We start from the raw sequence: 26,289 nt of genomic DNA, 5'->3' as shown, positions 1-26,289 counted from the left end.
GGTTGAATTACCTGTAATCAGGTAATTTACCTCTCTGTTTTTCTTTCCTCCTCTGTAAAATGGACTGAGGATAAATAGTTTTAAGGTTTCTTTGTGCACTGAATTTCCACAATTCTCTACCATTATTAAAGAGAGAAATGTGTATAATACCTCCCCAAGACTACCTGTTAGGAACAGTAAATGTTTATTGAGTGAATAAATGATTAACATGACTAGTGAGATAGGGCTGTGCAGGAAATGTTAGATTCCAGTGAGACATAGCTGTTTATTTTAGTTTTCTCATGCTGCCATTGTGTGTGAAACCACAGCTACTCCAGTATCTTAGATGCACTGCTGTGTGCCTTCAGCTTGGTTGACTGTCATGGGGCACAATGCTGGGCTATAGGTGAGAAAAACTTAATTCCTGACGTGGAGGATCTCACAGTGTCCTGTGGAGGGACATGAGAAGGTTTTGAAACATGCATGGGAGACAGCCTATGCTAGAGAAATGGCGAGGAGGGCATTTTAGGGAGAGAAATGGCTCGTGTAAAGGTGTGGATGCACAAAAGATATGAACATGTGCATGGAGACTGGAGTGACAGAAAACACTAGATATTTACAGCAGGAATGTTTGTTTTGTTGTTTTTGTGGTAGTGGGAATTGAACCCAGGGATGCTCTAACACTGAGCTACCTTCCCAGCCTTTTTATTTTTTGAGACAGGGTCTCCCTAAGTTGCTGAGGTTGCCTTAAAAGTTGTGATCCTCCTGCCTCAGTGTCTTGAGTAGCTGGAATCACAGGTATACACACTGCACCATGCACAGGAAGATTTTAATACAGGGAATTGGTGCTTACACTGTGTCTTAAGGAAAGTAAGTGGAAGTCAAGGGATTGCTGAATGATGTCACCATTGCTATTGCCTAGTGGTTGGGAGGGGTGCTGTTTCCTCCCAATAGTTGGGGACAGTATGGAACTACTGCTGATATAGCTGGTACACAGTCTGGGATAGTAGCATAAAGTATGGCTGCTGAAAAAACTGAGCTGGATGAACTGCTTCTACTGTAGGAGGAAGAGCCTCAGTGTCCTTTACTACCAATTTCACACGAGCATATCTTCCTGACAAAATCTCACCTAGAAGCTGGTAACAAGGGAATCTGGGGAATGTAGTTTCCAGGCTTCCAATTCTGTGGTAAAGAGAACTTAGGGGTTCAGTGGACAGTATCTGGCATAGCTAGCAAGGCACGTTGGATCCTGACTGTGAAGGGACTGGAAAGCCAGCCCAGAGTTAAGAGTATGGAATGGGATGCTGCTGAAACTTTAAAAGCAAGGTTGGCATGATTAAATTCATTTTATAAATTATTATTATAAATTATTGAATTCATTTTATAAGTTTTTATAAGCATCATGGAGCCCATTCTTCAGAACTAAAAAAACAAAACAAATTCCCCAATTTAAAAAAAGACAAGCTACAAGACAATAATTTATTGCATAGTTATTATGTAACTTGGAACCATGCAATGAAAAAGCATTTTAAAGAAAAATATTTAATAGTGACTCTTCCATCTAGTCAATAGTCTTCCCCCCAATTTTTTATTGAGTGCACATGTTGTGGCAGACATGGCAAATACAGATTTTATGAGGGCCTGGTTGGATATGTTGTAGCTGCGAATGGTTTTACCGAAAGGGTATGCAAAGAAAGCCAATCAGGAAATACAACCAACACTGCTTACTAAATGCATTGATTTTTATTGCTATATTATAAAGCTTGATATTTTTCTAAAAAGAAAAAAAATTGGTTTACATGTAGTACAGTTACAAGTAGATAGCTATAGATAATATAACCATTAGGAGAAAGAGCAGAGCTAAATAATATGAAAACAAAAGCAGTATAAGCAGCAATAAAATTAATAACTACACAAATCTAACAGTGCAATAAGACAAGCAGAAAGCAGCTTTACATTAAAAAAGTTATTTAAATACAGAAATAGCACCTTACAAAAAGTAATTGAGTAATGTAAACTTGGTAGGTAGATTCAAGTATAAGTTATACCCCCAACTCTTGTACCAGAATGAAAGGGTTTCACAAACCCTGGACAGTGTAGGGCACACACCCTCAGTACCAACTCAAGGCTGCATTTGCTTAGCAGGATCACCAATGATTATTTTTTTCTTTTACTGAATTATACAATGATAGACTCAAGATTGCCATTGCTTCTTCACTACCCAGAATATCCAACCAAGTCTAGCTCAGCAGCTTCTCTACCATCAGTCGCTCTGTAAGAAAGATTCATTTTCCTAACAGAAAACACCATTGATTATTTGAGTGTACATATCATAAAGCACATTAAGTGGGTACTGAATACAGAAGTAATTTTTCTTGGTTTTGTGCTGCTAAATGTGGTCCCAAAATCGTAACATTCTCATTTATGCATGGTTTCTTAGCACCTCTCAAGAACCATGAATTCTCTGAGGTTAATGAATAATATGACAAAAAAGTTAAGTAGAGAGCTTGGTGAGGAAAAAAACAGGTCAATGTTTTTAATCTAAACATAGAATTTTAGTGAAAATATTCTGTCAAAGTTTTTGAGCATGATAGATTTAAATGCAGTATCCCACAAAGACTCACATGCTGCATATCCTGTAGCCTACCTGAAAAATGCATAATTTTTATTTGTCTTGATAAGGAACCCATCAGTACTAGTTCAGGGCAAACATTACCATGCAATTGATGATTAGAACCACATTTTAAATCTAAATCTAGAGAAGACTTCAAAAAAGGGAAAAAATCCTCTTGTAAACTTTAAGTTTAGTGTTCATAGAATTTGATATAAGTAGCAAATTTATTTAATCTGGCTACCTACCTCAAGTTTTTAAAAATCTTGGGGGGGTAATAAGGCTAATAGTATTCTGTAGTTAATATAAAGCTACTTTACTCAGACTCCCAGAGTCTCTTAAATTAATATTTTTATTCTTTTATACAATATTTTATTGGGTCTAAAAATAAAAATTAGCCCTATATAAAGATTCTAAATCTAAGACAGAAACTCAGAGAAAAGAAGGAAAAGCAGAGAAAAAAGGAAGGAAGTCTTTTACTCTGAAGAGACCAGAGTAAGGTAAATATCAATACATCTAGAACATAAAGAACTAGTTTGGTTTCTTAATGAACCCCTATAGTAATATGGTTTACAAAGGGATCTTGCGTAGCAGTTTACAGTATTGTGTTTGTGCTGGAACAATAAACCCCTGCAAGTACATTATGACTATGGTTTGAATATTCTTGGAAATGGAACATAATGTGTCCATTTTCTCTTTTACCCTTCCAAACAAACAGAAGAATCACCTATTGCCCTATATCAGTTTCTACACCATTATTATTCAGAATTTGACCAAAAGGTTTCACCTGGGTCCCAATTTTCCACATAATTACTTTCTACCATCTTGATTCATTTTACAAATAGCAATTGTTAGAAGGAATCCATACCTGATACTCTACAGTTAACGTTTAAATAAAAATGCAGGGCATGTACTGAAGGAAGCTGAGCACAGGAGAGTTTCTGAAATGAACAATAAAATCTCATTGTTTGCAGTTATCTGAGAAGCCATTGGGCTTCTAGTTCCCCTTAGTTCTCATGCCCACAGATAGGGTTAGCACAGTTCATTTATAGCCAGGTGTGTCATTCACAGTTATTTTGGTCTTGACATTTATCACGTATGTACATTTATCCACATTATTACTAGGTCGTAGAGTAAGTGCAGGGCAAATTATAGAAAAAAGTATAAACATTCAAGTCGTCATACCCTGAAATAAATGTGTTAAGCTGTAGTTGTAAACTTTTTGCACTAAATCCCATTTCAGGAACAAAATAAATAATACCATAGGATTCATAACTGAAGGCAGCTTCCTGATGAAGCTTAAGGAAGCAGTAGGTTTTTATAAACTGCAAAGTTCTCTCACCACAGATTTACTCATGTAAAGAATGCTCACCCTGGTTAAGTGCTGGACAGCCCTCCTTCAGAAAGCCACAAGGCTCCAGTAGCCTAATAGATCTGACTGCAGCAATCAGAGGATTTGAATCACAACCACGCCAGTCTATCTATCAGTGCTTTCACTGTGACACCACGCAGAGCCTGAACTCCAGCTGGTACTGAACGCATAGTTAATAATTAATAGATGCCCCATGATGCTGGGAAGTTAGCAGAACCAGTGGGTGAGAGGACCAAGGACACGAGCTGAGGGTGGGATGGTTCGTGTTCCACTTAGGACATCTCCTGTGACAGAGATTCAGGGGGTCGGATCCCACCCACTGCCAAGGTGTCAGGTTAGTCGGGCCCACCACTCGGGATTTCTAGTCTCCTCTGGGCTGAGCTGGTGTTTCGTGACTGATTTCTTTCTCTTCTCCTGAGGACAGGGTCTCCAAGGCTGCCAGGTGTCTTGAAAAATGTTTCACGATGTGTGCGTCGGGTACTCTTGGGGGTCACTGGAGCAGGTGACTGAATAAAAAGAGCAAAACCAAAAGTGAAATCAATCTAACAGTCTCTAGGCTGGGAGCCTTTTCCTGACCTGTGTCATGGCCCTGTGCAGGTATCCCCTCCTGTGCTTTCCAATCACATGATTCCAACTTGTGTTTTTCACAATCCTGGCCACAACTGGACATTAGGCTGATGTTTACTTTGAGTGCAGAAAGGCGGCCTACCAAAAGGTTCCAAGTGTGGTCAGGGTCTAGAGCCAGGGTCTAGTCTCCCATCCCTAGGTGGGTGACTTTGGGCATCTGTCTCTCAGTTCAGTGCAGTGAGGATGATAAAACCACCAACTTCAGAGATCTGTAAGAATTAACTGAGATGACCTTTGTAAAGAACACTGAAGTAGATAATAAGTGTACATGTGTGGTATTCATGTACTTGCTAACACTTATTATCATTCATGTGAAATGTTAAATATTTGTTCCCTTAATGTACCCTAAAAGGCAAAGAAGAAAAGCTTGTTTATTGCTATGTCTTCACTGACTTGATCAGTGCCCAGCTTGTAACTGGTGATCAAAAAGACCTGTTGGGCTGGGAACACAGCTCAGTGGTAGATGCTTACTCAGCATACGTGAGGTCCAAGGTTCAATCCCCAGCATTGGGGGAAAAAAGTTTAAGTCATGCTATAATCATCTTATTTAAAAACCAACATGATTATTTCAATACCTAGCAAGCTTCTGAGCCTTTAAATAACTTGTCTAAAATAATTTTGGTCAAACATTACTTTTATGCCAGGTGTAGTGGCGCACGCCTGTAATTCTAGTGGCTTGGGAGGCTAAGGTAGGAGGATGGCAAGTTCAAAGCCAACCTCAGCAAAGGCGAGGCACTGAACAACTCAGTGAGACTCTTTCTCTAAATAAAATACAAAATACAAAATAGGGCTGAGGATGTGGCTCAGTGGTCAAGTGCCCCCGAGTTCAATCCCTGGTACACTCCCCCAAAACCAAAACAAAACATTATTTTTTCTAGGAGAGTAAGTAATCACTCCAAAGAGATGTTTAATGACAACTACAAATGGCATTTGAGGGACAAATACAGTTTTGATGAACTTGTATGGATTACATATGTACATTTTTAGAGTATTTATATAGGTAGATATCTAGATATCACATTCTTGAAGAAATGATTGATGTTAAGAATCATTCATTCAGCATTGGCTGGGTCTGTTTCTGCTCATCAAAGTGTCACCAACACTGATGACTACGCTTAGAGTAAGCACTTGGAGCTCAAGAAATGACAAGAGTTAGTATCAAGTCTGTTTCTCTGGATTGTTTCTATACCTGAACATTAAAATTTAAGATGGTCTTCTTAAATGACCTAATGAAATAAAAGCCTGGAGATCACTGAAATCATCTAAGTATGTGGCATGCCTCAAAAATCTCCCCTAACTATGCCTAAATAGGTTCCTTCTAATTCTAGGATACAGAATGACAACTGAAAAAATTACTTTTGTCTTGAAAATATAGGATCTCCTACCTTATATCTCATATATAATAAGCAGATAACTGTGGGTTCACAGTGGAAGCCAGTAACACCTCTGTCCTGTAGCCATGTGGCTAAAGTGAAAGCTAACTAAATGTAGACACCCCACCACAGTGACAGAACCATCAGGCCTCACCTGTTGTACTGCTGAGACTGGATGACCCATGTACACAGGAGAGTCAGGTTGGATGAGGTGGTGTGACCTTGACATCACTGGACTCAGGTTCAGAGAGGGCTGACTCTGAAGCTGAGGGTCTGCAGAAGGAAGCGTAGAGGACTTTGGATTGACCATGGCTGCAGGGCTGAGAAGAAGATGTGCTGTAGATCCAAGGCCAGGCAAGCTGAAACTCACAGGTACCGTATTTGGGAGAGTGCCAGGAGCAGAAGAAATCGGGCTGGGCATCGCGGGAGAATAGAGAACAGAAAAAGGGCCCAGAGTCGGAGATGGTAAGACCATACAAGGAACGCTGAAGGATGGCAGCTGACCTGAGGATGGTCCCATAGCATGGGGAGTTTGACTGCCAGATAAGAGCACATTGAAACCATTGATTCCTGAAACAAGAATAACAAAGTGAAGATCAACATGACATAAAGGTTCCACTCCTGCTGACATTCTTCATGGCCCTTTCAAATGGGAGTCCCCGATAAATCAGCGAATGGTGGAAGCTTCCCCACCTGATCAGGTCAAATGCCTTCTCTTTGCTCTTCTAGCCCACATGGCTCCTTCACACTGGTGGCCAAGACTGTACCCCCAAATTACTTGCATGAAAATGCAGGTCATGCCTGTGGAAGGTTCTTAACGTGAGTACCACTGAACTCAAGGAGGAAAGTGAAACTTGGATGGGAAAAAGCATATCTTTATTTTTATGAATTTCTAACTAAAAATTTATCTTTCCCTCGATGATCACAGGCAACAAATTACAACAGTATTTACAAAGATGTTCATATTTCTTTATAGTTATTGGGATGATTTTAACTCATCACAACTTTGAAAAAAAATGGCAATTTTAGACTTGCTACCAGTTCTTTTTATTGCTACAAATAATTTCAAATATTATTTTTCTTCTTTATTTTAATATAATTGGTTCTTTGTAATTCTATGTATTCAATTCTCTGCATTTGTAAACATTTTGAAGAGAATCCACAGATCTCTCCAGGCTATACAATGGTCTATGGCTGAGAAAAAGTACAAAATTCCTATGCTGGGATATAATTTTCATTCAGCATTGGCTGAGTCTGTTTCTGCTAATCAAAGTGTCACCAACACTGATGACTGTGCTTAAAGTAAGCACTCAGAGCTCAAGAAACGACAAGTGGGTAATGGACTAAGGCCTACCTAATCTGTTCTGGAAGGTCAGGTTTAAGCCACCAAGAAACCGAGAGTCAAGTCTCTGCATATACTTCTGTGCATGTAGAGACTAGCTTTATCGTATAAAGAACATATCTTAAAAATTAAGTTCCTATTGTAATTCAGCTTTAATTCAAAACAGTAACAGCATTTGACTAAGTCTTTCTAAGTACCAGACACTATTATTTTAGATCCTTTAGACTTATTATTAAATCTAATTCAATTTTCACAGTACTCTTATGAAACAGGTGCTATTATTACTGGTGTTTTACAGATAATGATGGCTGAATACTTAAGTTCTCTCAGATTATAAGTGGTTTTAAATGTCAAGCCCTCCAGATCACCAAGTATACAGGACTTCTGGAATCTCAAGAGACAGAACCTAGCTGCACACAATGGCCAATAGATTCACACTATTACTCTTAACCAATGCCCAAATTCTGAAAATAAAATCTTTTAAATTTGTTTTGATTTTTAAACAAAAAAATTCTAACGAATTTTTAAAAAAATCATTCGCCCTAACTGTTTTCCTGTTGTCCTGCTGTTGGTGAAGCAGAGCAGCCTCATCCTTCATTTTATACATGAAGAAAACAAGGAGGCTGAAAGTAAAATGGCAATAGGTAGCAGCCAAGTCAATGAACTTCTTTCTTTGGTCAGATGACACAGACAAAAATTTAAAAATTCAATTTATGATCCAAATTCCACAGGGACTCTTTAAGACATGATGACATCTCTTACCAGCTGGAGACTGCACATAAAGACACTGCAGCAAAGAGGGCTCTTTGGTGCTTTCATTTTCTTTTGAAGGCTTTTCAGTATCTATATTTTTTGAAGGATTTCCACACTCAGCAGAAGTGAAGCAGTTTGCTGCAGCCTTTCCTGAAACCTCTTCTGCAACAAGGAGTTGACTATTCACATGAGCATCTTCCAGGGGCATAGATCCCCTGTTTCCCGTTGACTTGGGAGACGCAAGGTCTGTGGAACCTGAGGATTTCTAAGCATAACCAAACCAGGAAGCAGAAAAGCAAGTCAAAATTCCAGTACTCAGTCTTATAATAGGTTTGTCAAAATACCTAATACAAAAACAAAAAAAGTACAACACAGCTGTGTGCCTCAATGACTTGTGTATGTTCTTTTCATCCTATTTATAGGAATAGCGTGAAGATGGATGTAATGCCATGTCTATCTATAGACTTATGACTCCTCAGTTAGAAATGATAAAGATTTTAGTAATGGAAATCTGGCCCTGGTGTTTAGATTATGAAATAATTTTCTGAGCTGTTAACACAAAAAGGATGTTGATGCTGCAGTCTCATGTGGCTTTCTAAGAACTGTGGCCTGGCTCAAAGCCACATCAGTGGTCTAACACGTGTTTGTCAGTCTTTCACTTCGGATCCGCAACCCCAAGCTATAAACAAAATTAGGAAAATTCATCCTGGCAAGAGTAGAAAAGAAAGGTTCATAATTAATGGAATGACCTCCATGCAGTGTGCCCAGCTGACTCCTGAAAACTGCTCTAAGGACAGTCCTTCTGCTTCATATTTTACTGGGCACATCTCATTAACCTCTGCATGGCTACTAAGTGGGGAATGTGGAAAGCTCATATTTTTGTTTTTTATTCATTTTGTAGCTATGCAAATAGACTCACTGGGCAGTAAAGAGAACCAACCAAGTAAGGGCACAGCCAATCAGCTAGCACCCATGTTCCTGACTCTGAACTCAGCTGCATCCTGGACTGAGCTGATTATTGCAGGGATTCCAGCTTGATTTCTTTTTTTTTGTTAATCGCATATAAAAAGACTGGGAAGAAATATGCAAACAGGTTAGCAGTGATTGCACTATGGGTAAGTTAATGGATAGGTTGTTTTCTTCTTTCTTACAGTACTATTTTGTGGCAAGATTTTTGGGGGAGCCAGTTCAGAGTTTAATTATTGATATAAGTGACACATGAAATATCCTTATATTCCAGATTCTATTGGCTATTAGTATCTGTGTGTCTATATTAAGAAGCTCAGGGATAATGGGAAATCACCAGACACATCTACCCATATTCCTTTACCTTGGGCATGACAAGGGATAAGGGGCTATCTTCAAATTCCTGACTCTGTCTTTTAGCAGCGGGCTCATCCTCTTGCAGCTTCCTCTCTACACAGAGGCGCTTCTGAGCTGAGGGTGTGAATGAAGGCTCTGATGCAGCAGGAACTTCTGAGCTTCTGCTGTCTATTTCTGATGCAGAATCAGGGGACAGTCCCTCCTGCAAGCTCCCATACAGCATGAACAGTGAGGCGGAGGGCACATACACCAGGGGCTGCCCGGCAATTAGAGCAGGCTTCAAGCTCTCCATGTCAGAGGTTGGGGAAGTAAGCGGGACACCAACTTTTCCATTGAGACCATTCTGCATGGAGAAAGCCTGCAAGTCTGTTTGAGCAACAGAAAATACTTGGTGGGCTAAAGGATTAACACAATAGTCTGAGTCAACAGGAAGGACAGGGTCCAAGCTGCTTGCTGGAGGCACCACTCTCTTACTGGCAAAGGCTTTTGCCCTGTAATAAAAAGAAACATAATGAGTACCATCAACTACCACATTCTACCAGCTCTTGACTCTTCACTTAAGAGAGCCCTACAAATCAGGAGTGAGGTACTGCTCAGGGTGGTGTTCAAATATACTCCCTGAGCTTACGTTAGCTTTTCCCAAGGCAGAAGAGCAGGCACACTATGCATGGATGGTTAGGGTTGGAGAGGGGGTGCTGATGTGGGAAGAGCTGTTAGGGACTCTCAGATGATACTTTTATGATTGGCACAGTATTGAACATTTTATACAATTATTACAATAGTAGCTATTCTTATTCTCTCCCAACCCCCCACCCGTTTTAATAGTGAGGAAAACTGAAACTCAGAGGTTTAATCAACCTGCCTAAGGCAACTTAGCTCTAAAGTGGTGAAGATGTGCATTATACCATGTTTGATGGCAAAGCTTGTGTTCTCAGTCACTCAAAGAGATCTTGGGCAGAGTTTGATTTAAAGAAAGAATTTGTCTCAAATTCAGTGTAAAACAAATGAAGTGGGCAGTGAGTAAGGAAATAAGATTATTTACTAAATGATTACTTTGTCATTCTCATTTCACTCTTCTCAGTATTACTACAGAATTCAAGACAGTATATGTCCAAAGTTAGGATCCATTAATATATGAGATTATAAGTGATGCTTCTGTCTCTATCATAAAAAACTCCAAATATTCAAAAGCATATTTGCATTGTTAGTACATTTTTAGAAAGGGATGAGGGAAATTGTTCAAGAAATGGTAAACAAAAGATAGGGATTTTTCTCCAGCCCTTCTGATGGAATTGTTAAGACCCACTTTGTCCACCTTCTTATCATCCATTTTATTGCTGGGAACAAAATGGAGCACTCAGGGCTGCAGAGATGAGAACATCTCTTTAGCCATGGCCTCCCTAAGTGAGGAATTCATATTACTCAGTTGAGAAACTCAACTATCCCACATGGAGGGTATCAACCACCAACCAACCCCAGCCAGTTGCTTTAATCCCATCTCCACCAACATCACCACCACCTGCCCCCAGATGTTCTTTCTGTCATCTCTGTCTTTTGAGCAAGTCTTGCTGACTCTGTCTTACACTGATTTCCCTTCCTTTCAATCTCTAGCTGACCTGGCTTAGATCTGCACCACAGCAAACCAGAACCAACACAAAGCTTGTTCTGTGATCTGATCTTCTTCCAATCCCACCTACTCAAAGCAGCCAGAAGGTTCTTCTTTACTAAACCTGCAATAGTTCTTTACTATCTAGTGAATCCAAACTCTTCCACCTGGAGTTCAATGCTTCTTGCCAACCTGACCTATACTCAAGTTCTTCTTATGAATGGTGTTTCCTTTTACTATTCTATTTGGACAAATCATGACAGTGAAACTAATCAGATTTTGTCCCTCTGCTTCCTGACCTTGGCTCAGATAAGACCTGGGAATTAGTAGACAAAGTTAGCTATGGTGGTCACAAAGTGATTTACGGGATGAAGATGCATCATTTCCCAGTGTCATGTTAGTATAGTGACTTGTTTTTTTGTTTTATGTTTTTTCCCCCCAGTATATTATCTTTTAATTTTGTTCCCTACATCCTATCATAGCTTAGGGGATGAATTTTTCACACTTTCATGTCCCAGATGCTATGTTTTGAAGTGTTGGGTACAGCAATTCTTTTTTTAAACTATTTTTTAGTTGTAGTTGGTCACAATACCTTTTTTTTATTTGTTGACTTTTATGTGGTGTCAAGGATCAAACCCAGGGCCTTGTATGTGCTAGGCGAGCACTCTACTGCTGAGCCCACTACAATCCCAGCCCCAGGGCACAGCAATTCTAATAAAAATGATGACTTAAATTTTATCTTTTGATGAGTAGCATTTCAATTTTGTCAAAAATTAATAGTACAAAATAGAAAGAATGCACTCTGAGTTTTTAAAGAGTACTTACTGTGAATTGTCTTCTATTTTCTGTCTGTAGACAGCTGCTAGACTTCCAATTTCTAAGGAATAGCCACCTGATCCTGAAAAGGAAAATGAAGATTTACAATAAGGGATTTATGCATATTAATTACATAAAACAGAATTTATTACTCATAGTTCAAGAATTATAAGACTATCTCAAATATGTTCTGGTTTTGATTCAGAAGGAAGTTTCCAGAAGCTAGCTGTTAATGGTGAATTCAAATCTCATTAATAATTAGTAAGGAAATCAAACCAAATCAGTGCTTTGAATTTCTGAGATATATTGAATAGGTCTACTATGGCAAACCAATTGATCAAGTGACCAGATCTATTTCAGGCATGGGGAAATGTCCATATACTGTGAAGTCAGCATCTCCTTTGCTGTCAATAATTATTGTACCTCAGGCAAATGAAAAGCAGACTTCTGAAAAAACAGGCAAGATCTAGAGTCAGATCATTTTAGAATGCTAGCATGTGGGGAGGGCTACAATTACATGGCAACCGATGGATTCCATGGGTCATGTAGGGCAGATACCTTGTTCTCTGCATGGGCTGCTGGGTTCTGAGCTCACTTTCCTCTGTATCCTCTCAGAAGTCTGAACTGTGTTAAAGGAACCATAACGAGCCAGCCTCTGTTTTGCACATACTTGAATCTTGCCATATGTTTCTCTTTTTAATTCTGGTAAGACAGATGCAGAAACATCCACTAGTTCTTCATCTAAATAAATGAGAATTGGTAGTGTTATTATACAGCTATAATTCAGGATAAGTTTAGTCCTATGAAGAAATGGCTTTGAACCTATAATTGAAATGAAGTTACCCTATAAATCAAAAACTAAGACAATTAAAGGAATTTTATAAGCCTTGTCTCAAACCCCAATTTCTTTCAATGTACTCAATTTTTTTTAAAGTTAGTGGATGACTATAAAGTAAGAATGAATCCATATATATTCTAAAATTATCTGAACTGCAACAAAAGTAGAGCAAGATGTTCTTTAACCCAAATTAGAACAGGCCTGACATTTTAATGCTCTGTTGGGGCAGAGAGTATCAAAGGAAAACCTGACCATGTTCAACCCAACATGCATATTTTCAGATTCACTTTCAAGATTAATTGAGATCAGCTCTTATGCCAAAGCTCTAGGGCAATGAGTAGGAGAATCTTTGTTTTCTATTGTACTTTATTATTTCTTTCTTATGCAGCAGGAGGCTCAGTTACTAAGTGACCAAAGGAATATGGTCAACAGATTTTGTGGTTGAAATGCTGCAGAACAGTGAGGATAATAGAAGCCATTTTGTGCTTAAAGGGTCAGGATAGAACTTCCCATGTAGACTCTGGCAGTTATTCCTATTTGTCCAGGTAGTCATTTTTTCCTTGCTTGTTTTTTCTAAGCTTAAAATATGCCTATTTTAATTATAAAACTGATTTAATACACTGAAAAGTACAGCAAGACTTACATTTTATAAAATGCCTACTTTCATGTTAAAGCAACTTTAAAATTGAAACAAAAGAAACCTTATCATTTTGTTTTTAATATAACAAAAGCCCAATAAAATTCCTTTTAGAAAATCAAATCACAGAACCATAAAGAAGAAAATTAGACCAAATCAGAAACAGGGACCATATTTGCCCTCCATCCTGAATTGAATAAAAATATTTGACAAAATATATAAACAATGGCTTTTAGGACACTGGACATCAGACAGTGACCCCTTAGGGACAGGTATAAGGTGAGTTCTATGACTGTCTTGAAGCCAGAGGAAAGACTGAGTACATTATTTGGAGACATTAAAGAAAAAAGTCTAAATTAAACATTTAGAGGTAAAATGCTGAAGATGAAAAATAGTGTATGAGATTAATGGTAGATTAGATATTAAGGGAAAAATGAAAAAAGAAAAGTGAACTTGAAGATACAGCAAGAGAAACTGAAATGAAAGAGTTAAAAAGATTGAAAGACAATTTCAAGAAGCCAAATACAACTGGAATTCTAAAGGACAGGAAATAGGAAGACAAAAAATATGTGAAGAAATAATAACTGGAAATTTGCCAGATTTGAAGAAAACTTTAAACCTGTAGATCCAAGAAGCTCAACAAACCCAAGAACATGAAACACAAAGTACACCAAGTCACACATCATCAAATTGTTTAAAGTCAGCATAGACGTAAATTTTAAAGCATTGACACATTATATACAGAAGAGGATGACAGCAGATTCTTTGTTAAATAATGCAAGCTAGCAGACAGTGGAGCAAGTTCTTTAAAATGCTGAAAAGAAAAACTTTTGGGCTGGGGAGGAAGCTCAGTGGTAGAGCAGTTGCCTACCATATGTGCCCTGGGTTCAATCCCAAGCACCATAAAAGAAAAAGAACAAAAACCAAACCAAACCCCAGCACCAGAAAAGAAAAAGAACAAAACAAAACCCTTTAACCTAGCATCCTTTATCCAGTGAAAATATATTTCAGATCTAAAGGTGAACTAAAGATGTTTTCAGACATACAGCACTTGGAAGAATTCTTTACTGGCAAATCAGTACTACAAAATGTTTTAAAAAGTCCATCAAACAGAAGAAAAATGATACTAAATGGAAATCTACATCTACCAAAAGGTAAGATGTTTACCAGAAATGGTAGCTATAGGAAAAGATAAAATTGTTTTTATTAAAATAGTTTTAAAAGATGATCATCTATCTAAACTAAAAAATGCATGGTGGGGTTTATAATATACATAGGAGTAAAATGTTTGACAATAATAGCATAAAGGACAGGCAGGAAAAATGAAAGGTAAGGTTCTTATACATGTTGTATAATATCACTTGAAAATAGACTGTGATAAATGTATACAATGAACCCTAAAGCAGCCATTAAAATAATACTGAAGAGTTACAGCTGGAGCTCAGGTTGTGGTCAGCAGTAAAGTGCTCACCTAGCACAAACGAGGCCCTGGGTTCAATCCTCAGCACCACATATAAATAAATAAAATAAAGGTATTGTGTCCAACTACAACTAAAAAACAAATATTAAAAAAAAAAAGAGTTACAGCTAATAAGCCAACAAAGAAGTTAAAATGGAGACCAAAAAAAAAAATAATAAATCCAAATGAAAAATAAACAATGAGCAGATGGGACAAATTGAACACAAAAAGCAAGAAAATAGATTACAGATTAGGAATTGTATAACATGTGAACGGTCTAAATAATACAGAAAGCAGAAATTATCAGATTAGATTAAAAAATAAACAGCAATACAGTGCCCACCAGAAACACCCTAAATGATATAAATTGTTTACAAGTAAAAGGATGAAGAATATATACTATGCTAATGAATGGAAAGCTGAAGTGATTATCTTACTATCAGATAAAGCAAATCTTAGGGCACAAAATGTATCACCAGGAATAAAGAAGGTTATTTCATAATAATAAAAAAATTCATCATGAAGTTATAGCAATCCCAAATTCATAGAGCAGAACTTGATAGAACTGCAAGAATAGAAAAATTTGCAATTATAATTACAGATCTCAATATCCATCTATCAATAATTGATAGAACAAGTAAAGAAATAATAAGTAAGGATATAAAAGAATTGGATAGCACTATCAACTAATCTGATCTAGTTATCATTTATAGAATATTCCACCCAATAACAATATACATGCTTTGTAAGTGTACACAAAATATTTACCAAGATGGATTATATGCCTCAAAAAATAAATCTCAATAAATTTAAAAGGATTCAAGCTATAAAAAGTATGTCTTCTAATCAAATGGAATGAAATCAATGAAAGATATGTGGGAAATTCCAGCACATTTGGAAACTAAAATGCATGTCTAAATAACTTGTGAAACTGAAGAAATAAAAAAAAAATTTATTTGAAATTTAAAATGAAACTATATCAACTAAAGAAGTACTGAGAAGGAAACTTATATTACTAAAATGCCTCTTAGAAAAAAAAGATGTCAAGTTAAGAACTTCAGCTTTTACCTTAAGAATAAGAAGAAAGGAAATAATAAAGAAATTACCTGAATAGCCCTATAGCTATTAAAGAAAAGTAATCTATAGCTAAAAACCTTCTTAGATAGAAAACCCCAGGGCCAAATGGCTTCATTGATAAATTTTACCAAATATTAAAAAAAAAGACTAATTCTATAAAAATTCTATTTGGGATGGACTACTTTACAAAACAATGTCAGAGGCCAATATTATCATGATACCAAATAGATGAGCAGACTAGGACAATAGTTGGGAGAGTCCAGAAATGGTACTTTACATATATGGCCAATTTATCTTCAATAAAGGTTCAAAGTTTGGAAGAGAAAGGACAGTATTTTTTTTTTCCTTAAGAATTTAACCTTTATTTTATTTGTTGTTGTTGTTGTTTATGTGATGCCAAGGAATGAACCCAGGGCCTCACCAGTGCTAGGCAAGTGCTCTACCGCTGAGCCACAACCCCAGCTCCAGTTAGTCTTTTTTAATAAATGGTGCTGACACAAGTAGATGCTTGTTTTTGAAGAACCTCTACTGTTTTTCATAATGATTAGTTTACTATCTCACCACTAGTTTATGAGAGTCCTTTCTCTACATCCTTGCCAACATTTGTCTTTTTGATAATAGTCATTCTAATTGGAAATGACATTTCATTGTGGTTTTGATTTACATTTCCCTGATAATCAGTGATACTGAACATTTTTTGATATATTTATTGGCTATTTGTATATTCTCTTTTGAGAAATGCCTATTCAGGTTTTTCATAAATTTTAAAATTAGATTATGCTTTGCTGTTGAGTTCCTCATATATTCTGGAAATTAATCCTTTGCCAGATGAATAGTTTACAAGTTTTCTCCCATTCTATAGATTGTCTCTTTACCGTGGTTTCCTTTACAGAAGCCTCTTAGTTTGATGTAATCCCATTTGTCAGTAAAACTTGCTGACTGTGCTTTTGGGGTCCTCCAATGTATGTTCTTGCTGTCCTTGAAAATCAGTTGACTATTAATACATGGCATTATTTCTGGTTTCTCTATTCTGTTCCATTAGCTTGTTTTTATGCCAATATGTTGTTTTGGATACTATAGGTTCATATTAACTCAGGTATCATAATACTTACATCTTTATTGCTTTTGCTCAGGACTGCTTTGGCTATTTGGGGTTTTCTGGGGCTCCATACAGATTTTAGTTTTTTTTTTTTCCTTCTTCATTTATGTGGACAATGGCATCGATATTTGATAGGAATTGAAATAAATCACTTTGGGTAATATGGACATTTTAACATTCTTGCAATTCAAAAACATGTGATATCTTTTCTGTTTTTCTTTTTTTTTTTTTTTACTATTCAGTTTCTTTTATCAGTGTCTGTAGTTTTTGTTGTATGCATCGTTTACTTCCTTTGATATTTTCTAGGTGTTCTGATTATTTATTTTGTAGCTATGGTGAATGGAATTATTTTCCTTGAGTCCTTTTCCTCAGCAATTTTGTTATTGGTGCTGTTTTAGTCAGCTTTTTCCGCTGCTATGATGAAAGGACCCGACCAGAACAATGCTAGAAGAGGAAAAATTTATTTAGGGGCTCATGATTTTAGAGGTCTCAATCCGGAGACAGCAGGCTCCATTCCTTGGGGCTCAAGGTGAGGCTGAACATAATGGTGGGAGAGTGTGGTAGAAGGAAACAGCTCACACGATGATCAGGAAGGAGAGAGAGAGAGAGAGAGACAGACAGACAGACAGACTCTACTCTCCAGATATAAAATGTATACTCCACAGACACGCCCCTAATGAACCAACTTCCTCCAACCACACCCCACCTGCCTCTGGTCATCACTGTTATTCCCATTAGGGATTAATTTGCTAATTAGGTTAAGGCTATAACCTAATCATTTCTCCTCCAAACCTTCTTGCATTATCTCACAAATGAGCTTTTGGGTCTATAGTAGTGTTCTGGTCTATAGTAGTGTTTCATTCTAAAGTTTCTTTGTTGATTCAAACCATAACAGTGCATAAAAAGGCTACTAGGTTTTTTATATGTTGATTTTGTACTCTGCAACCTCACTGAATTCATTTGTCACTTCTAACAGTTTTCTGGTGGAGTCTTTAGGTTTTTCTATACATAAAATCATGTCTGCCAACAGGGATAATTTGACTGTTTCTCCCTTTCTGATTTAGATGCCCTTTATTTCTTTCACTTGCCTTACTGCTGTGGCTAAACTTCCAATACTTTACTAAATGAGAATGGTGAAAGTGGACATCATTGACTTGTTCCTGACCTTAAATGAAATGATTTCAGCTTTCTTCCATTCATTATGTTTGTTGTGGGTTTGTTACATATAGCACTTATTGTGTTAAGGAACATTCCTTCTACACTTAATTTTTTGAGGGGTTTTTAATCATAAAGCAATGTTAAATTTTATCACATGCTTTATCTGCATCTGTTGAGATGATCACACAATTTTGGTCCTTTATTCTGTTGCTATATTACACATTAATTGATTTTTATATGTTGAAATATCCTTGCATCCCAGGAATAAATCCCAATTAATCATGGTGTATAATTTTTATGTCCTATTAAATTCAGTTTGGTAATGTTTTATTGATCATTTTTTGCATCTGTTAATCAGAAATATTGGTCTATAGCTTTCTTATTTGTTGTTGTTGGTTTTGGTATTAGGATGATGCTGGCACCACAGAATGAGTTTGAAACCCCTTACTGTGGAAACCTTGGAATAGAGAATTGGCATTACTTCTTTAAATTTTTGGTAAAATTCAGAAGTGAAATCATCCAGTCCTGGGCTTTTCTTTGATGGGAGACTTTCTATTACTGATTCATTGTTGTTACTTGTTATCAGATTTTCTATGCCTCATAATTTAATTTTGATAGGTTATATTTGTCAAGAAATTTGTACATTTCTTTAAGGTTTTCAATTTGTTGGTATATATTTGGTCATATGGGATCCCAGTGTTCATATGTTTGTTATTAGTTGTAACGTCTTCTTTTTCCATCTGATTTTATTTGGCTTCTGGTCTATAGTAGTGTTCCATTCTAAAGTTGCTTTGTTGATTCAAGTGGATACTATTTTCAGTGATAAAAGTTGAAGTCTCCCACTATTACTGTATGACAGTCCATTTTTCCTTTTATATCTAATAATCAACATTATATAATTGGGTGCTCCAGTGTTAGGTGCATATATATCCACAATTTGCCTCAGAGAGGCTCTTATTTTGTCAAATGTAGTAAGGTTTTTTTGAGTTTCCTGAAGTGGATAGTCTGTCTTTTCTAAGACTTAGAAAGTTTATAGCAATTACTCCACCTAATAGTTTTGTATGCCTTTTCCCCTTCTACTGACTTGCTTAATGGCATCTCATAAATCCTAAGAGGCTTAAAAAAAAATTTTTTTTTGAACTTGACTAGGTTATTTCAAAAGACCTTTCTTTAAGCTCAGAAATCCTTTCTTCTGCCTGATCTGTTATGCTGTTTAGCTCTTAACCATGTTTTTTTTTTAAAAAAAAAAAAACAAAAAAAACAAAACTTCAGTTATTTAGTTCCAAATTCGTTTGGTTCATAGTGATGATCTTCCTAATTCCATTGAATTGTCTGTCTGTATTCTCTTTTCTCATTAAGTTTCTTAAATCATTCTTCTGAATTCTTTGTCAGGCAATCTATTGATTTCCTTTTATATAGCATCTGTTTCTTTGTAGACATCATATTACCTTTTATGTTTTCCATACTTCCTGTGTCCTTACTTTAATACTTGTGCACTTGGTTGATGAAGTGACTATCAATTTTATTGGGTGGCTTTCAGAGTAACAGATTTTCTCTTGGTCGTATGTCTTAGGACCTTGGACAGGCTATTTTGACTTTGATTCCAGGTAGATGTTATATGCAGTGTTTGTGCAGCTTCTTTAGCTGTACTCAACATCAGCATTGTCTGCACCTGATTCAGTGGCTTAGGCTGCAGAGGTTGTGGGCTTGTACTACCAGCTGGGATCAAATATTTTAGGTGGAGCCTGTTTTCTGGCAGCTCTGAATGCCCATCAGTTTCTACAGGCTGCATGGAAAGAGTGCTACCATTGTGGACTCACATGAGTACAGCACAGTGTGCCTGGTAACAAGGTATCCATCAGTGTCTGAGGATTGCATGGGGATAGGCCTCACCAATGGGCCAAAACTGTGCACCTGTCAATGTCTGAGGGCTATGCAGATGAATTCTCAAGATCTCTAGAAACCAAATGCTCAGGGTAAACTGCCTAGCTCCTTCCAGGAACTAGTGGGAAGGGGATATTTGGCTGTTTTCCAGATAGGCTGGGCCTTTAGGGAAGCCTGCTTCTCAGGATCATGGATGGATAGGCATTCAACTCTTCCAGGGGCTCTGCAGACAAAGCTACTCAGCACATGCTTCACAGCTGCTTCCTGAGATTGAAGGTGTCTATCTGATTTCAGAGCAGCAGGAGCATGGGCAAGGCCACCTCATGATCTCCCAATGACCCTTGCAGGGCAGAGACACTCAGGGTGGGTTGCCCAGGTGTCTCCTAGGGATTTGGGAGGGTAAGTGGAGCTACTCTGCTGGTTCATAGGGCTTAGGTGGCTGATTTGCCAGGGGCAACTTTCTAGAATCCTGGGTGGTAGAGTCTTAAGAGGGCACTCAGCAGGTGCCTCAGCAGGGAATAGCACAACATGGCCAGGCAGTGTAACCTGGTAGCTTCCAAACTGGACTCAGAGCCTCTTTGTTTTTTCTTTCCTTGCTGAGCAAAGTCCTCCTTGGTTCAAGATTGATCTGGAGAGACTGGATGAAAAATGCAGTGTGCTTAGTTTCCTTCTTTAGATGGCTATGTATCTCTGTGCTCCATAATGTTTCTGTCCACACAGCACTCCAGTAAAATAGCTGTTTTTCTTTGTTTTGATTCTTGTGTGAAAAAGAAAGTGCAGTAGTCACCTCTAGTTAGCCATCTTGCTTACATCACTCTTGGGAGCCATTTTAAGTAACAAAACCATTAACACAAAGCACAGAAATGTAAAAACGTGATACTACAAAGACTGAAACTAAAAAAAGGAATCTTGTTCAACCAAGGTGTGTACTGGGAAACTCAAATTTTCTGCATGTCCACAAATGACTGTGACAATGCCAATGAGTGTTGCCTTTAGAGTTACAAATAAATTTTACTGGGCAGATAAATTCACAACTATGGTATCTGTGAATAATGGGCAACAACTATACATAATTCATTTGTAAAAAAAAATTCTAGAAACACTAACAAACCTACCTAGAGAGGCAAAAAGAAGATTAGTGGTTGCCTAGGGATGGAAATGAGGGCCAGGAGGGAGGAAATACAAAGAAGCAGAAAAGACTTTTGAGGGTGATAGGTAATGGATATACTCAGTTTTGTGATTACTTCACAGGGGCATTATAAGTTTTACATTTTCAAAAACTTATCAAATTGTAACTAACTCCATGCTATTTATTATATGCCAATGACCCCTCGATAAAGCAGTTAAAACTAAAACACCTATATCTATATCAAATGTGCCATACTGGTGGGAAAGACGAGAAGACATATTTATGAAATTTAACCCTGATGAACTGCTACTGTAGGGGTAAAGGAATGTTAGTCAAGGAATCAAAGGTGACTTGATGTTCCAGACTTGATTGCTGGCTTGATGATGTTATCAGTAATGGAACCAGGGAATACAGAAAGAGAACCAGGTTTCTGAAGGTCAGAGAATACTGGTTCACTTTGAGGTTCCTGACCTGATGCCAAACTGTTTTCCCTACATCAGATCACAGAGTTCTCTCAGCTGCTGTCCCACTGGTTGTGAACATGAACTTGGTTTCTCTACACCAGCTCATCTCCCCAGTGATAATTTTGTTCAAGACATCAACACCTTTAGCCCTTTCTTTTAATCTCTATATTCAAGGACTCCTGATCACTTCTGCTCATTATATCTAGTACAAATTTCTTGGCCTAACTTTTAAGGCCTTCCAAAAGTGTGGTCCCATCGGATTATATTTTATCTCATGTACTCTTTTTCTCTTTCTTTTTTTTTAACCTGTATTTTATTTACTTATTTTTACATGGTGTTGAGGATCAGATTCAGTGCCTTGCATGTGCTAGGCGAGCACTCTACCACTGAGCCCCAGCCCCAGCCTTTATCTCATGTACTCTTAATCCTACTCTCAGCATTTAAGTCAGAGTGGCTCATCTCTCCAGCACATCCCAGATTTATTCTCACATATGCTATTTTTTCACCCCTCTAAAACCTAAGAGTCTATCAGAACTAAACCTGTATCCTCTTACATATGCTAATTATGCACCTTCTATAGAAGCTTATTAGTTAACTAACATAATCAAGGCACTGTTCTTGGTACTATGAGGTGATGCAAGATGAATAATGATGTCTGGCCCCAAATGTGCAGGGCAAGGGAAAACCCACAGTATCAACTTCATCAAGTAAAACAACACAATACTAAATTGCAGTTGCTAAAATGAGATAGTCTGCTCTGGGTGATTAGAGAAAACATCAGGGAAGAGTTGATAACTGAGCCAGATCTTGAAGGCTGAGTAAAATATAGTCACATGCCATTTGAAGATGTTTGGATCAAGGACAGACCATATTATACAGCCGTGGTCTCATGAGATCATATTGCCTAGTGACTTTATAGTAGTCTTAGTTTGTGTACCATGATGAAATCTCCTAACAACACATTTTTCTGAACATGTGCCTGTTAAGTGATGTGTGACCTATTAATGTTGAAAAGCAGACGGTTTCACAGGTGAAGAGAACAGAAGCCAAAGGCAGAGAAGCAGAAAATGGCAAAGTTGTATATATCATGAAGGCGGGGACTGCATCACAAACATCTTAAATTTCTCATGGCAAGTAGGACAGTAATCTGCACAATCCATACTTACTAAGTACGTGGTGTGTTGAATTATACTTGATTTTAAGAGGTTTCATCTAGCTCCTAAGTGAATAATGTGTATTTAACAAATGAGGTAGAGAATGATATCTTTTATAAGCCTGAGTTAAGTGGCATGAATTTATACCACTAAAGCTGAAATTGAAAGGATAATTTAAAAATAACTTTAATGGCTTTTTCCCAGGCATATCTGTTGCAGTAGGATCTAGTCCCTGATTGCTTAGATATTACCTGTGCAATAAGAAGAAGATAATACCACCTTTCACATCTTTTTAGTTAAAATTATGACATTTGTAACTTTTCAGATCAATTACAAAAGGGCTCATTATATCCATATTACATTTAGAAGCAATCTTACCATATATTAGATTTACAATAGTAACTGACATAGTTTTTACATTATTTGGGATTTCACTGAAAAATAATGTTTTATTCTGCTAATATAGAAAAAACCAGAGTTCAAAAGAAGTATCACTTTAAATTCTTACTGCCAAACTTCCAGGTAAAAGCTCCAGAACAAAATAAAAAATTATGAAGAGCTGTAATTTTTTAAAATTTTTATTTTTTAAATTTCTGGAGGGACTAAACCCAGGGACACTTTACCACCAAGATAATCCCTAGTAGTGGTTTTTATTTTTTATGTTGAGACAGGGTCTCACTAAGTTGCTAAGTGGGCAGTCCTCCTGTCTCAGCCTTCTCAGTTGTTGGGATTACAGGCGTGCAACACTACGCCCAACAAAAGCTATAATTTAATAGTTGTAGACATGCCCGTGATTATAAGCTTCTAGTTCCCTTACTACTGTGAGCCAACCAGTACATACCATTTTTAGGCTAATAAAATGAGTGAAATCACTACCCTAATTTTGTATGTCACATGGATTATTGAGAAAAGAAGATCAATTTCACTGTGTGGTAGATGACAACTTGGAAAAGGAATTAGGGATTATAATAAAAATAGATCCCTAGCAAAACCATGCCTCCTTACCACTGGAGCTGAAGTCCACAGGCCCGATCCATTTGAAGGCTGGTTTACGGCCTCGCTCTTCTGTTACATGCACTTTCTTTATCAGAGCCAAGCTGGTCAGAACATTGGCTATATCATAGAGGCGTCGTACCTTTGCTTGAAGATATAAAACACAATTATGGTCATCCCTTCTATGACACCATTAAATTTCAGTTTATGTGACAGGTAATGTTTTTCAGATATCATATAAACCTCAAAAAGAGTGGGGTGGGATGAGACTAATGGCTCTATCATGAAAGTACCCAAGATTTATGCATTGGATGTGTATGAAGACAAATATTAAAGGAAGGTCACTATGTCCTTCCATTTCCACAACTTCACACCTCTTAGAAGAGAGCATCTGGTGATAGGCAGGGAGCACTGTGATTGCAGAAACACCATGGGAGGACATGATTAAAGGCTTAATAAATGTAATTCTGATATGTGGCACATTAAGAGCTTGTCCTGAGTTTTCTCCCAGCAAGAGGTTGTGGCACCTGCTTCATAGGGAGCTGGCCTGTAAAAATGACAGGGATTCCCCAGGGCTTCCTTACAAGGCTGCATTCTGGGAACACAGGAACTCAATGTCATGAGGTACAACTGTGCTAAAGACAGCAGCTCCTCATGTGGCATTCTGACCACACTGCAGTGTGTTCTCTGAATCTTATGGTTTGGGGAGAGACCTTTGAAAAATGCAGATATTAGGGGAAAAACCATAAAGTATTTCTATTCAAGAAACTTAACAGGTATGAAATCCACCTGACTTCAGGACTCAGATCAAGCAAAGACATTGGATTATTGTCTAAAAATATCAAGTTTTCACCATCTTCCTAACAGATTTGGATTTTATCCAGGCATTTCACCCACAAGGTAGCCATCATCCTAGTTTGGTGGGGGGAAACAGGTAGAAGCTAGCAAATGATGAGCTCATGATTTCCCAGCTTGAAAGGACTGCCAGGAGCCCAGGGCACTGGCTCAATGGATAAGGAGGATGGCATTAAGTGTGTCATCTGGAAAATCTCTACCTGTCCAGCATCCACGTCCCACCACCCGGGCCCTGACCATTCCTCTGTTTCTTACCTGTAGACAACTTTCATCTCCACCCTTCAGAAGAGTAGGCAGGGGGTGGGGAAAAAAGGGGAAAGAAAACTCAGATACTCTGTCTCTAAAGAGAAATGCAAAGTAATCCATACCCTCCCTGACCGTTGTTCTTGGGATGGCATTCTGCTTCTACTGTACCCTGTAACAGTTGAGGAAAAGGCTTCTGACAGGAATTTAATGGAAATTCAATTATGTGACTAGCTTATCCTCATAGCAAAAGTACTTTTATGAGCACATTCCTCAAAAATAGTATGTATATTTTTTAATCTCAGAGGTAGAAGATACCAACATATGAAATACCACCCTTTTGTGCTTAAATGGATTGAAGTGAAAATTCTTACTTTTAAATTTACTATGATCGGGGGTATCCTGGCTTTCTTCTATCAGTATCTTGGCAGCCACATCCAAAGTAACAATCTTGGTTTTGGAGACAAGGAACAGCATGACAAACTTCTGACTCATAATTCTCAGAGACTTATCTTTTCTACTGTTTGCAGATGCTACACAGGGGAGGAAACAAGAACATCAAAACATGGAATTTACCACATGAAAGACTATCATTGGATAGTTGTTTGCCATAACTATCCAATGCCACCAGCATATGGAAGGATCATCCTTGTCACAGGCAGAAGCCTACTGGACACACATCACAAATATCAGCTCATAAAGAAATAAGAAGGATTTTCTTATGGCCTATAAAATCACTCTGTCATATGCATAACCTCTTACGTGTATTTAAAACTGCTCTTAACACTTTCTACTTATATGTTATAAAACAGAATCCATGTGGTAATTTTTCTGAAGGAACATTTTGAAAAGATTAATGTAGACAGATAAAAAGAGAGGGTAGGGATCAGGAACTGTTTACAGAACGTCAACTCTCCTCTCAAAAGCAAGAACTCCATTTTTCTTTCTTTGTGCTCACAATATAAAAAAATATACCCTGAAAACATAGTTAGGTGCCCTATTCAAGAGTTTTCAGAAACAGGGGAACAGATAAGATCTACATAAACAGACTCATTAGATGTGTGCCTTGTGGATGGCAGGTAAACCACCCCTGGCAGGTGGCTGTGGAAGGATAAGTGCTGCCTCGTGCGGTGCAACTAAAAGGCCTGACTTTTAGTGAATCTAATGAAAACCAGGCCCACCCTTCTTTCATGCTTTGTCATCTTGCCAACGAGGAGGAGGGTGAGAATGATGAAGATCAATGGCAAAAATGGAAAGAAGAAAAATACTAGTTGCGGAAAGGCGAGAACAATGCAGATACAAATTTTTAAAATTCTGTACAAAATGAAGGAGAGGGTTGTCTGTCTTTTTATCAATACTTTGTTAATGAAGCTCTCTTCTATGTAATCTACTCCAACATATAATTAATATGTCAAGAAATTTGTAATGTTTTGAACAACCCACAATAAAAAATTAAAAAAAAAAAATTGAGAAGATAACTTCAAAATAAATTATCAT

The 26,289-nt window shown here is 37.5% G+C and overlaps 1 protein-coding gene across 1 annotated transcript in view; it reads right to left on the bottom strand.

Moving 5' to 3' along the window:
- Positions 1–3,962: 3,962 nt before the first annotated feature.
- E2f7 (E2F transcription factor 7) overlaps positions 3,963–26,289 on the bottom strand; it is a 40,356-nt gene continuing 18,029 nt past the window's right edge. The window contains exons 6-13 of the mRNA XM_015482969.2: positions 25,167–25,325; positions 23,707–23,841; positions 12,361–12,543; positions 11,812–11,884; positions 9,388–9,871; positions 8,067–8,322; positions 6,117–6,532; positions 3,963–4,468 (exon numbers count right to left, since the gene is read on the bottom strand). Of these exons, the coding sequence (XP_015338455.1) occupies positions 4,298–4,468; positions 6,117–6,532; positions 8,067–8,322; positions 9,388–9,871; positions 11,812–11,884; positions 12,361–12,543; positions 23,707–23,841; positions 25,167–25,325 (1,877 nt within the window). The 3' untranslated portion in view covers positions 3,963–4,297. The remainder of the gene's footprint in view (positions 4,469–6,116; positions 6,533–8,066; positions 8,323–9,387; positions 9,872–11,811; positions 11,885–12,360; positions 12,544–23,706; positions 23,842–25,166; positions 25,326–26,289) is intronic.

The sequence above is a fragment of the Marmota marmota genome, unplaced genomic scaffold, assembly GCF_001458135.2.
Source record: "Marmota marmota marmota unplaced genomic scaffold, marMar, whole genome shotgun sequence".
Classification (NCBI taxonomy): domain Eukaryota; kingdom Metazoa; phylum Chordata; class Mammalia; order Rodentia; family Sciuridae; genus Marmota; species Marmota marmota.
Note: the sequence above shows the minus strand (reverse complement) of the source record. Positions and strands in the feature narration are given on the sequence as shown.